General features: G+C 34.5%; 1 protein-coding gene and 1 long non-coding RNA gene across 2 annotated transcripts in view; both read right to left on the reverse strand.

Annotated features, from left to right (window-relative positions):
* Positions 1-13,426, reverse strand: part of LOC149269922 (uncharacterized) — a 47,711-nt gene that overhangs the window by 11,939 nt on the left and 22,346 nt on the right. Inside the window, exon 2 of the long non-coding RNA XR_016269548.1 lies at positions 7,090-7,136. This is a non-coding gene — a long non-coding RNA (uncharacterized LOC149269922). The remainder of the gene's footprint in view (positions 1-7,089; positions 7,137-13,426) is intronic.
* LOC108609868 (odorant receptor 98a-like) lies at positions 10,184-12,411 on the reverse strand. Its single transcript, XM_018001641.2, has 3 exons — positions 11,583-12,411; positions 11,166-11,523; positions 10,184-11,105 (listed from the first exon to the last, which is right to left on the reverse strand). The coding sequence occupies exons 1-3, from the start codon at positions 12,347-12,349 to the stop codon at positions 11,031-11,033; spliced, it is 1,200 nt and encodes a 399-aa protein (XP_017857130.1). The 5' UTR covers positions 12,350-12,411; the 3' UTR covers positions 10,184-11,030.

The raw sequence follows: 13,426 nt of genomic DNA on the forward strand, positions 1-13,426 counted from the left end.
TCTGCGCCGCACCGCAAACAATTTTGTTGCACATTGTTGTTGTTGTTGTTATTGTAATACACTTATATGAGGGCAGATCCCCTAATATGTCAAACAGAGTATACTTCATATACATGTACATAGATGTAATATGTATAATTGTCTGATATAATATTTTTTTTTTTTTTTCAGAATTTCTGAAATGTCTTCAATGAAAACTTAACGCCTATAAATTATCAGTATTTTAAAAATTACAATTCAATTCTTATGATTGCAATAAAAATAATATAAAAATCTAAATAGGAACTTGTCTTTAATGATAAAATAAAAATATAATAAAAAAGTTATTTTAAAGATATGTATGTATTTCATATTTTTATTTTTTAATTTAAAAAAATATATCCTTTATTTTGCGCAAATTCTTATATACAATTTTAAAATAAATACACATTAACATTTTCTTTTATCAAATATAATTCTTTAAATTATTTTTAAAGATTTTTTTTTATTTTATTAAATTGTGTTCAGGAAACAATTCGATTTGAATTGTAATTGGATCTCAGAACTGTGGGTAAAACATAATTTAATAAAATACAAAATTGAATATATAAAATAAAATCAAAATAAGCTTTAAGTTTATCAGTTTACTTCAGTATCACTTTTATTTACAAATTTTTAAAAGTATTTTACATAGAGTACCGACGCGTCTGGCTAGCATAAAACTTAAGTTTTCTTGTTGTTTCCGTTTAGCATTTCCCTTTTTACCTTTGTTTTTTTTTTTTATATTTTATTTTCAATTTTGTTATATGCTCGTCGTTGGTGGGCTGCCTCTTCGGTTTGGCGACTGCTACTTCTGTTTTTTGTGCCCATTTAGTCGTTGTTTGCAATTTTTAACATCGCATACTCCAATGGCATGGCATGGCACGCTGCCCGGGCCGGGTACCGGGTGCCGGGTGCCGGGGGCTGGGGACCTGGGTCGGCATCCTTTCAAAAAGGGCATCAGGTGTTGCACGTTGTGCAGCAGCTTATCTCAAATGATTTATAAACTACCAACAGTGGCGAGGCCAAAGCCATTGTCATTGCATAAAATATGCTAACAGTACAGCATAAAAAACAAGACAGAGCAAAACAGAAGAGAGACAAGAAGCAGGCATAGAATGAGAGAGTACAAAAACCCTCCACATGGAATGGGCGAAAACTGATGGAGCTTCTGTGTCTCATCCAAAAATCGATCTAAAATTGAAATCCAATTCATAATGGAGCCTAAGCATAGCCTCAGCTAAGAATATAGACAGATAAAGGTTATGGGTAATTCCCGAAATCCCCGGAAAATGGGAAATTAGGGTATAAGGATTTTCTTAAAATGTATGCAACAGGCAGAAGAAGGAGAAACAGATCGACGACAATCAGTTTTACTCCGACTTAATATTAGAATAGGTATTACGATGCTTTCCAAATGAATTCCTCACTGAACTAAAACTACAATTCGAAAAGCATTCTCAGTTTCTAATGAATGTACGTAGTTGGAGTAGATTACCTTGATTAGTCACTAAAAAATATTTTTATAAATTATTTGTTTTAATATTTTATACTTATAACTTTATTATAAATTTAAAAAATTATAAATGATTTTATATTTCTAATTTTGTTATAAATAAAAAAAAAAAAATAAAAGTACCTATATGTATGCCTATATATCGGAGAACAGAAATAACTTTGAAATCTAATTAACTGAAAAAATCCTTGTCAGATTAATGAGTTCAAAAATGCTTTGATGAGTATAGATAATATAAAATATATAAATAATATTAAATATATATAAATATAACATAAAGTATTTGTATAAATAAGTGGAATATTCTCAACTTAAAAGAGAAAATTATACTTATATGCAAATACATCTATATCTATATGTGTATAAGTCTCTATTTATATCTCCTCAAATGCTGAGAGCTCTGTCGGCTCTCATCTATTATCTGTCGAGTGGGATCCTCACCCCCCTCGGACAATCGGCAAACATATTGTGCGCACTTGGCACATAATAAGCCACTCACTAATTGTTGCAGCTTAATTGGGGCTTACGCAGTGTCCGTCCATAGGCGTCCGATCGCTGTGGAGTGGCCAGCCAGCCATCCCCATCCCCATCCCCATCCACATCCCCATCCACATCCACATATTATGGACGCTCAATTTGTTCATAACTAAGGCTAACAAAATAATTATTGTTTAAAAAGCCGTGCAAGCTGATGCCCAGTGTTTGGCTAACAAATCTCTGCCACGCCCACTTGTGTGGGTGTGCATTCTAATAGCCTGAACGGTTGCAGCTGTTGTTGTAGTAATTGTTCTTGTTGTTGTTGTATTAAGACAGAGTTCGGCTTGTCTAATTAATTTGCATTTAGCGCACAGGCCTCACAGTGCTTTGGCATCGGCTTTTGGGTCTTAGGCGGCCTACAACTGCGGCCTTTAGCGACCACCTCCTGAAAGCCCCGCCCCTTTGCCAAGCTCCCCTCTACGCACACACAACCCTTGCTGCATATGCTGTCTGTCTGTCTGTGTCTCTTGGGCGATTTATGTTGAATGCAATTTTCAGCTGTGCTGCGATGCAGATAACTAAGCTCTATACATATATACATACATGAATAACTTCATATATATTTGTGTAGATATGTTTATATGTATATTTGTATTACAGGCTCATCCAGTTGTCATTGCATTTGTTGCTGTGATTATTATCGATTAAATGCCTGCTAGGGGCTCTACTTCAAATGCTCATTTTATTAATTTGAATCAAATTTGTTGATTAGCTCATCTGTAAACGCAGATGCATGAATGCACGATTTATATGTGTGTATGTATACATAGTATATCTAAATGGGAATATGTATAATAATATAAGGAAGTGTTAAAGTGTTATCGTTTCAGGAAAATTATAAAGAAATCTATCATGAGTTTATGTTTGTGATAGTTGTGCTTGCAGGCCTATAAAAATATATATTTATTCATAGAGTATACTTATTGAATAGTTTATTAAACCTTGTACACAACTGCATACAAATTGTATAAAAATATTATGAAGATTTGATATTATCACATTTTTTAAATTCACATTACATTATATTTATTATATTATTATATTATATATATTTATTGTTCATATCTAAGATAATATAACTTTTCCATCAAAATAGATAAAAGCCATTTAGAGGTATATTATAATTATTTATAAGCAAACATCTTATTCGGATATATGATGCTTAAATATTTTTTTGAGATTTACATTGCATATTTTAAAAATACATATATTTATATTTTATCATTTATATAAATATATGCTTTATTATACCCTGAACCCATTTTCAATGGGAAATCAGGGTATAATGGTTTTGTTGAAATGTATGTAACAGGCAGAAGGAGGCGTGGCAGACCCCACAAAGTATATATATTCTTGATCAGGGCGACGAGCTGAGTTGATTTGGCCCTGTCCGTCTGTCTGTCCGTCTGTCCGTCTGTCCGTCCGTCCGTCTGTCCGTCTGTCCGTATGTATGAACGCGTCGATTTCAGAAGATATAAGAGCTAGAGACTTCAAATTTTTTTTAGAATGTCCGTAATTACAGCGCGCATATCAAGTTTATCATTAAAAATCGATAACTCATCCCGATCTTTTTTTACCGATAAAAAACCTTATCGAAAACCAGTTATAAAATTATATCTTCTACACCTTTATTGCTAGAGTCTCCAAATTTGTAATGTATGCTTACATGCAATTTATACAATTTCGGTTTTTGTTAAAATTAACCCCCCACCTCTAAATTCACCCCCTCACCCTCAATTTTGTAAAAAGCGTATTTCAAATACTAGAGACTTGTGCTTTGGCAATTACATGCATATTCATGTTATAATCATAATCTGAAAGTTTCATGAAGATCGTACGTCCATAAAAAAAGTTATTAAACTATTAAGTTCTCATAGTAAGCGCACACTTCAGCACATGCGTGTTTATGCGTGGGTGCTTGTGTGGGTATGTGTTTGTGTATGTGTGTGTGTATGTGTGTGTGTATGCGTTTGTGTGTATGCGTGTGTGTGTGTGTATGTGTGTCTGTATGCGTGTGTGTGTATGTGTGCCTGTGTGTGCGTACGTGCCTGTGTGTGTGTGTGTGTGCGTGTTTCTTGTGTAAGCTGAAAGACGCGAAAAATTATTGAAATATCTATTGCTCCAAGGGTTCAGGGGATCTCGTAGTCGAGCAGTCTCGACTAGAGCTTTCTTACTTGTTTAATTTAAATTTTTCAAACTTTTTTTTTTTTAGAGATATATAATGCATATTTTAAAAATATATTTATTTTTATTTACTAATATACATAAATATATAGGCTTTATTTCATTTTAATTTTATAAATATATTTTTTAAAATATTTTTTATTATTATTATTTTAGTTAAATTCAGTAATTTGTAGAAAAGGAAAAGACTTAAAAAAGTAACCAAAAGTTTTTATCATTTGAAGTTGCACGGATAATTCGTATTGATAGATCAAAAATATAATCGCATCGATCAATATTTCTGAATTTATGGGATGTGCTCAGTTATCTCACAAATATATGTACATATCTCTGTATTGTGCCCGTTGGCACATTTAACTTCAAAGCGCCTCAAAACTATGAAACACACACACACACAGACACACACGCATACCCACACATACATAGACACAGCCATTGAACCGCACACACAGAGAGACATTTGTCCACCCACACACACAGATGGGAGCAGGTGGCGGCTGCTCTTATCCAATATACCCCTAGCCATGGGGCTATACAAATACAAGACGGCAAAAGCATTTATGGCATTTTGTCGTTAGCTGTGCGAACTATTTGCCTTGAAACGGCAACCACGAAGACAATGCCTCAACAACAACAACGACAACAACAGCAGCAACAAAGACAGCAACAAGATGACACAAATCATCGAGAGATGCCACAATAGAGCCGAGAACATGCCAAACAGAGACAGAGTAACATGCGGGAGACAACAGAGATAGCAATAGCTGAAAAGCTTAAGCATATGCAGACAAAAGTAAATCAATCAATCCTGGAATTAACTAATTGCGTAAAGCAATATTTATGAATAATTAATGAGCTCATAATGCCGACCAGCATGTGTGTCTCTCTCTCTCTCTCTCTCTCTCTCTCTCTCTCTTTGTGTGCATGTGTGTGTGTGTGGGTGTGGGGTGGGCTTGGCAAGGGCAGAGAGTACTTAGTTTGCGGTTCGTTTATCTTTTCAGGCAATTCGTATGCCGCCTGGCCCCAAACCTGCGGCTGGGTTGATTATTAAGTGGGTCTTTGAGTTTCTGGCTGAGTGCAAACTTGAAACTATGAATATTAGTTGCCTACTTTATATAATATTCTATGAATTTTTAATTAACCACATATGTGCGTGTGTGTGTGCTCATTGTTGTTGTAATTTGCAAACATTTGCATAAATCAGATCAAATATTTTGCATACTCATTGATATACTTGATGGCTGCTGTTGTTTTAATTTTTGTATTTTTATTTTATTATTTTTTTTCAAGTGGAGAAAAGAGCGGGTTAATTTATAGCTGAAATGCATGTAAATAGCCTCGGGCCCAGGACAAAATGCAGGCAATGCAGATAAGTCGCTGCCAGAAAGTATGCAACAGCAATTTACACAGGCCAACAACAGCAACAACAAGAACAACAACAGCAACGACTATAACAACATTTACATTTCATAAATTCAGTGCAAATAATTCATAAATTTAAAACGACAAGAAAATAAAGAGCAACAAAAGAAATACATAAATAGGTAAAGAGAAAGAGAGAGATGAAGAGAGAGAGAGGGAGACAGTGGGAGAGCCGAGCTGTTGCATTCGCAATCCTTTAGCACTTCCAAAAATGCACGAGCATATGAGCTGTATATAATAAAAAAATAACAAATACAAAAGATAATGAAAATCAACAACAACAACAACAACAATAAGCGACATGCGTGTAAAATATTTGCACATTTTTAACTGAATATTAATTTATGTTGCTTTCCTCTGTTCAGTATTTCAGTATTTCAGTATTTCACTGCCCGACTCACTCTTCTACCTACTACCTCTGTCTCTCTCTTTCGCTCTGTGTGGGCTGCGACCTACCAAAAATGATTTTATACCCTTTACATGGAAGCATCATATTGTACGATGTACGCTCTGACCTACATTACAGTTAATTTATAGTCAACAAAATGAATTTATTTGGCCATTGATTGAAGAGCAGTGAGACATAAACTAATTAGACTCAGCTATTGATAGTATTTATTACACATACACATTTATTTATACATCTAAACATAAGGCAGAACAAATTGCCAAAATTTAAATGAAATCCCACAAATAATTTGTAAATGCGAATTATTTTAATGAACACAATTAGTTTTGATATCAGATTATTATATGATTCAAAAATAAATACAATAGCTCTGAGAAAGAGTATCTAATTAGATATTACGTATTATTAACTCGGCTTTTATATATGAAACATGATTTCATATCAGTTCGACTATTAAAAGTATATAAAGTACATACTTAAAAGTCTATAAAAATTTTTTTATCAGAAAATAGGAGTAATACTTGAAGTTTTAGCTAAGTGTTCCTAAAAATAAAAATGTTAAATATGTACATATTAAAATTATATTTTAAAGCGATTAAGAAATTCGATTAAGAATAGTCACAAAAAAAAAAATATTTTTTTTTTTAAGGCGTTTAATCATTTTTGGTTATGTTTCATCAGGAAACTTTAAACCTTATAAGGACTAAAAATTGTCGGTGATATAAATAGGTATGTGTTGACCAAATTTAAATATGTGAATGATATGACAAAATGTTACATCGAACCTTTTTTTTAAATTTTATGCATTAGAATTAGAAAGACAAAGCAGGAAATTGTAAATAATTCATTGTCCAAAGATTTTTACTTTTGTATATCGTAGATTTAAAAGCTACATCCCTAAAAAGTATTTTTAAATTTCAGATAGCATTATAAACTGATAGTAATAATTGTATTACTTACTCTGACTTCTATATGAATATATATCATATTTTCCAATGCTTACCACCATTTTTGGATCTATTTGTTTCCATTCTCTGACATAAAAGTAAACTGAAAACAGAAAAAATAACATTAACTAATAAATTAATTAATAAATAAAATGTAGGATTTTTTAATACATTTTGTTAAAATGTCTAAAAAAGCAAAATTGGATATAAAAATAAAAAAATAATAGATATTAAATAAAATAATCTTTATAATATAATATCATAGCAATATAATATAATATTAATAAGTTTTGCATATTTTTTTTATGAATATGGTGAGCTAGAACTTTATACATAATTGTAGTTGTCATTTAAATTGCCTTTAATAAATAAAATTTGCTAGCTTTAACAATGAATATAATTTCCATTTGCAGCTATATTTTTGTATTTATTGCCTAAATTTAGAGTAACTATAAATTCGACTGCTGAATATTAGCGATTTTTTTGAACGATTTTTGTTGTGGCTGCAGCAGCTGTTGACACATAAATAAATGCATTTTCCAGAATTCCTGAACTACCTCTACTGGCTCGTATGACTCTTTTATTTGCAGCGAGCAATCCATGAATTTAAATGCATTTTTGCCAACAAACATTTAAATGCAAAAAATGCCGAAAAAAGTTGCAAGTGAAAAAACAAATTTGAAATGCCTAAAAATCTATTAAATTGAAGCAAACGCTGCACAGCTTCCATAGAGCAGAGGAGGTAAAGGAGTTGGCTGAAGGGCAGACATTGCATAGTTCTCGGCTGACTGCCAAAAATGTAGCCAGCAACGCTTCACTGGACGCGACTCTGGAAGGAGTTGCTACCAGGGGCGTGGCGGGGTGTGGCGGGGCGGTGAGGATATTGCAATGAGCGGGCATGGCGAACGCGTCTGGGGCTCATAGTTTACATTGACACGCGCCTGCATGCAAATAAAATCATGACAGCCAGACAGAGACTCGGGAAGGCTGCCAGACGAGCCCCAACTAAACAAGTAAGAGTGCTCTGGAGTGCAGAGGGTGTCCCAGTGTCGAGATGCCCTGTAATTAGATAATGTGCTAGATATTCTAGCTTCCCCTTAGTTATATACTTAAAATAATATAATAGTCTAACACTCTGTTACTTCATTTTTCATTATCTAATGGAAGGTAAAGGAGATATCTATTTGTTGTACTTCTTGCGAAACTATATATCAAATGAATCTTAGCAAACATTATACATATACAGTCGAGACTCGATAATCTGTACCTCGCTAAATCAAAAATCGCGATAAATGAAAAAAAAATCTATCTATTCTAAAAAATTCGTTGTCAATAATTATAGATAATTTGAATTTCTGTAAATTGAAAAAAAAAAAAAAACTGATATCTTGCCATTTCGAATTATCGGTAATCTACTGTGTAGAGTCTATATCTATTACTATGACTATTACTTAATATCTCTTTAACAAACGGTAAAGGAGTTTGTTGTACTTCATGTGAAATCATATATCAAATTGACGGTAGCTCTTTAATATATACTTCGAATTTGTATTCCTTAACATTTGTTGACAGTTAAACAAACAGAATGGTCTCTAGAGACTAGACTCAAAGATCATTTCCAGAATGTTATAGCAGGGTCTACATATAAACATCTAATCATCTAGTCTTTAGCCTCTCATAGGCCTAAAAATAATGCTTACAAGTGTTATAGAATGGTCTACTAATGGTCTCTTAGAGGCTCAAAGATCAACACGTTCAACATTCGAGTAGAGAGACCTGCAGCCACGTCTATACGCAGGAGTATACAAGTTGAGCGAACTGAAGTCAGAGCGGGGATAACATCGAGCGGACATACCATTGAAAGGATTGAAAATTTGTGTAGTCATAGCGTCAGACAACTATACCGAATACTGTATACGCACATAAGAGTCGAAGGAACTGAAATTTGAACAGACTGTAGTTCGCACGCTCACAGATAAACAATAGCCACAGCCTCTCCTCTATTGATTCCATTCCAGAGTATGCAAACTACAGAGCGTAGCTTCTTCTTCTCTCTGTTACAAGCATTTGCATAAAGACCATGATACCCTACTTAGCCACTTTCATAGAATTCAGGACATGAAAAAACAAGCACTCACTCACACACACACTCAGTCTGTCTTATAGACATTCACATTATTATTATTATTGTTTTGATTTCTCTGGCTGAGTTTGTTTAAATATTTTTTTCCTAATTCTTGAACTTGACAGGCTGCCTCGCCCCTCTGCAGGATATTGGAGCCTGGCCACAAGGACATTTTAGCCGGGCCGTGAGGCCGGCCACTTGACTGCATTGACTGCTGCTACTTTAGGCGCTGTCATGGCCATAGCCAGGCCCAGCAGCCAGGTCCAAGTCCACTTCATCTCCTGTTGTTCTCGTCTCGCTTGTTTGTTTGCCTTGTTCGGGTGTGTTGTTGTTGCTCTTGCTGTTTGTTTTTGTTTTCGGCTCGGTCTGGACGAGTGCCAAAATAAAAATATTTTATTATGCCAAAAAGAAGTTATGTCGTCTACGAGCAGACCCTTTCGCCACTGGGATTACACAAGGCTTTGGCTTTGGCTTTGCATTTTTCCCTCTGCTCGACTCTGCTCGACTCGGCTTTGTCTGCCTCAAAGCTGTGCATTTGAAAGTAGCCACAATTTGACATCATTTTTTCTCTGCATCTTCTTGGCCAACTGTTGTGGCCAACAGCTTTATATGTTTTGATATGAAAATCTATTTTTGGCAAGAGATTCGCTTTGACAATATTGATATATATACATATTTATTTATCGAATGCTATCAAGCTAAACGGCAATTGATGGCATCATAAGAAATGAGAGTTGAAGATTGAGAACTAGGAAATAACAGAGGTATTCCCTACATATTTCGCTGAATGTGAGCTTGCAAATGTTAGTATGTAAATTGCTAAAGATTGAAAACAATTTAGTATGTGCTTTGAACTATGTTTTCGTATAAGCACTACGGTATATACTTAAGTTTTATATTTTCTAGAAATTCACTAAAAAGCCAACATTGAATTTACCAATAAAGCAGCCTAAGCCACATTAATTAGTCTTTGATGAATATTATTTGAATAATAATTTAAAATATTTGATAAACACATTTGGTTGTCTATTTAATTTTAGTGTAAATTACTTCTTTAATATTTCAAAAATAAAAGCTCTTTAAGACCCATTTTATAATGAGAGTGATTCATCCTCTTCAATTTATTCACTATTTCCGAACAAATCTCAATTGACATTTGCCACATCTTTCATATTTTTATTGTAATTTATTTGTAACAGAAAATTGCAGAACATAAATAAATTGCAAATTTTATTTTTCATTTTAAGTTCAACCATGTCAACCTGTCTCTATTGCGGCTTGTGTTGAGGAATGTTAATAATATGTAAATTATAAATTATATATATTATAAATTGAGTGATAGAAAATGTTGATAATATTAAATCTATGAAATATAATTTTGATATATTTAATTGATAGTTAAATAAGGAAAATAATGAAATATTTTGATATTAGCAAATTATAATAAATAATGTAGTAATGATTAGAGGACTATTGGAAATATTTGTTATTTATTTCCGATTTAGGTTTAAGTGCTTTTGTCTAGTAAAAAAAGTTTAAGTTTAAATATTCAACTAAAGATTAAAATAATATATATTTATAAAATGATATATAATATATAAATCAAATTTTAAAGAGATTTTCTAAGCAAAAAATAATTGAAGCTATGTTACTTCTCATAAGAATTTCACAAAATTCAAAATTCTAGAGTAATACTAATTCAAAAATCGTGAAAATTAAATAAATAAATATTAAAAATATAAATAAATGAACAATTTGATATTTAAAGACGTTAATTATTCTATAATAATAATACGCCTACTATTCATCATATATACTGTACTATATATAGCGATACAAAATATACATTCATTCATAGCATCTTGAGCCACTTTATGTCGTCTTCAATTTTTCTGCAATGTTCATTTGCTTGACGAATGTTACGACTGAGAATGCCAACTTGGCGACCTATAAAAGTAATTTCATCATCATTTCTGCCCAAGGGAAGTGACAAATTTGCAATCTCACTTTAATATTGGTGTCGAGGCTAATGGGGAATATGGAGCCCGCTGTGAATCGTATCGATTGCTGCACATTCTGCAGAAAGTAGATCAGGGCCGACTTATATGGGCGCGGCGCATCGATCCACTTCGACTGAAACAATGCCAAGGCCAAGTTCTCGCAGTCGCTTTCGATCAGGTTGCAAGTGAAACAGAATGGAAATGTCTGAAAAAAGAGCGCAATGATGTAGGCAATCGAAGCGAGGCCCATCCACAGATCCACGAAGAACATTAGGTTGATCATGGTGAGGCCGAAGAGCAGGCCAACGAATAGGAACTGCACGAATGTCGTTTGCGATATGCAGGGCCGCATGAGATCGCAGATCCTAGAGAAACAATCAATTAAATATATTCTGGACAAGGATTAGGCACTACTTGAGGCTACTTCAGTATTAGCTTGTGGTCTTCGATGCAGCCCCTGAGTGCGAAATAGTTCTGGTCCTCGGACATCTCGGGATCGGTGCGCAGATTTTCGATCCGTGTGCAAAGTAGTTGGAGATGCGAGCGCAGGGCGAAGCCAAAGATTAGCGGATAAACGTCGGTCATTTGATTAAAGTAAACGCCAGAGGACATGATAATGTATTCGATAAAGGAGGCGCTCAACAGACTCCACGGCCCATCTCGCCAGTCTATGAAGTGGTTATACACACGCCAGGGCGTCAGGCCACGGCACACGGACGTTAGGTACGTGAGGGTCACGAAGATCGAGTAGGTGAACTGATATAGCAGATAAATCTTGTTGCCACGGATGACGGCACGATGCACGCGAATGCGTTCCTCTTCCGTTACGCAACGCTTGTCGATCTCATCCAGCAGCTTCTTCAGCTCCATCAGGCGCCAGACATTCAGGAAGGATATCACGCCACGGGTGAAGGCGGCCGGCGCATTGAAGCCCGCCTGCAGCGAGGTGAACAGCTCTCCGGGCGTAAACGTGCTAAACTCCTTCACATAGGTAATGCACAGGCCGACGGGCAAATAGCCAGCCAACATAATCACAAACATCGTCCACATCCTGTAGATGCACAGATATTTCTTATCGATCGCCTGCGGCACCCAGCCCAAGGCCATCATTCCGTACTCCAAGTACTTGAAGCCATCGCGACTTGGCATCAGATCCGTTGCCGTCGGCTCCCTCAAATACCTGAAAAACATTTTCACTTTTCACAAAGAGTTTCCGAATTCCCAGACAAGAGACGACAGACGCAACCAGAGCTAGTTCCAACTATTGCTGGCAATTTGAGGGAAAGCCCTTTATATAGGCACTCCCCTGCAGCGGTAATTAATTGCAAACTATATAACAGTAATACTATAGATTTAAAATATTAATAATTTTATATGTTGAGCCCAGTGGAAAACGTGTAAGATGGAGCAGCTGTTTGGCATGTACCGAATTGGGAATACCCTTAATAAGGTTCAACTCAAAAGTATATATACTCTAGGTAATACCACACTATTAATATATTTTATTTATTTGCATGAAACTTAAATTATATTACAAAGATCAAATATATAGCATTTGCGAAAGAGGGAATGCCCTTAATATTACTAAGGCTTACACCTTTACTAATTTATCTCACAAATTTTAAAGATATTAAATTGAAACTGCCAGAAATATGAAGAATGGGGAGTTCCCTTAATACGCAAGAATAGTGGAATATAGAAAAGTATTCTAGAGAACTTTTTACACGAAAGACGTATAGAAAACATAATAAAGATAGAAAATTATTTTATATATAGTATTTAGGTATATTAAAGCCAAACGGTTTGATATATGATAAAAAAAACAAAAAGTTTATATGCCAGAAAGGTGGAACACAAAACAAGTAAGAATGCTCTAGTCGAAACTCGACTTCGAGATCCCCTAAACCCTTCGAGAAACTGATATTTCAATAAGTCTTCGCGTCTTTCTGCTTACACACATTCACATAGCCACGCACGCATAAACACGCATGGACTGCAGTGTGGGCATACTATGGGAATTAATAGTTGAATAACTTTTCTTGTGAGTGGACTTTCTTCATAAAACTTTTAGATTGTGATTGTATTATTTAAATGCGTGCATTTGCCAAAGAACAAGTTTTTAGTATTTGGAATACGCTTTATACAAATAGAGGGGTAAGGGGTGGATATTGGGGTTGCGGGTAAATAATAACAAAAATCGAAAAAAAAAATACCGAATGAGTTATCGATTCTTGGAGATAAGCTCTATATCTTTGGTGGTCCCAATGA

Source organism: Drosophila arizonae, chromosome 3 (assembly GCF_054131065.1).
Source record: "Drosophila arizonae isolate 15081-1271.41 chromosome 3, UAZ_ARI_1.0, whole genome shotgun sequence".
Taxonomy (NCBI): domain Eukaryota; kingdom Metazoa; phylum Arthropoda; class Insecta; order Diptera; family Drosophilidae; genus Drosophila; species Drosophila arizonae.

What these genes read in the sequence shown, in the direction of transcription:
- LOC108609868 (XM_018001641.2), bottom strand. Translation starts at nt 12,349, where the DNA reads ATGTTTTTCAGGTATTTGAGGGAGCCGACGGCAACGGATCTGATGCCA. An exon ending in GACCACAAGCTAATACTGAA is followed by an intron (nt 11,524 to 11,582) that starts GTAGCCTCAAGT and finishes TTGTTTCTCTAG; the next exon opens with GATCTGCGATCTCATGCGGC. An exon ending in GCCTCGACACCAATATTAAA is followed by an intron (nt 11,106 to 11,165) that starts GTGAGATTGCAA and finishes TTACTTTTATAG; the next exon opens with GTCGCCAAGTTGGCATTCTC.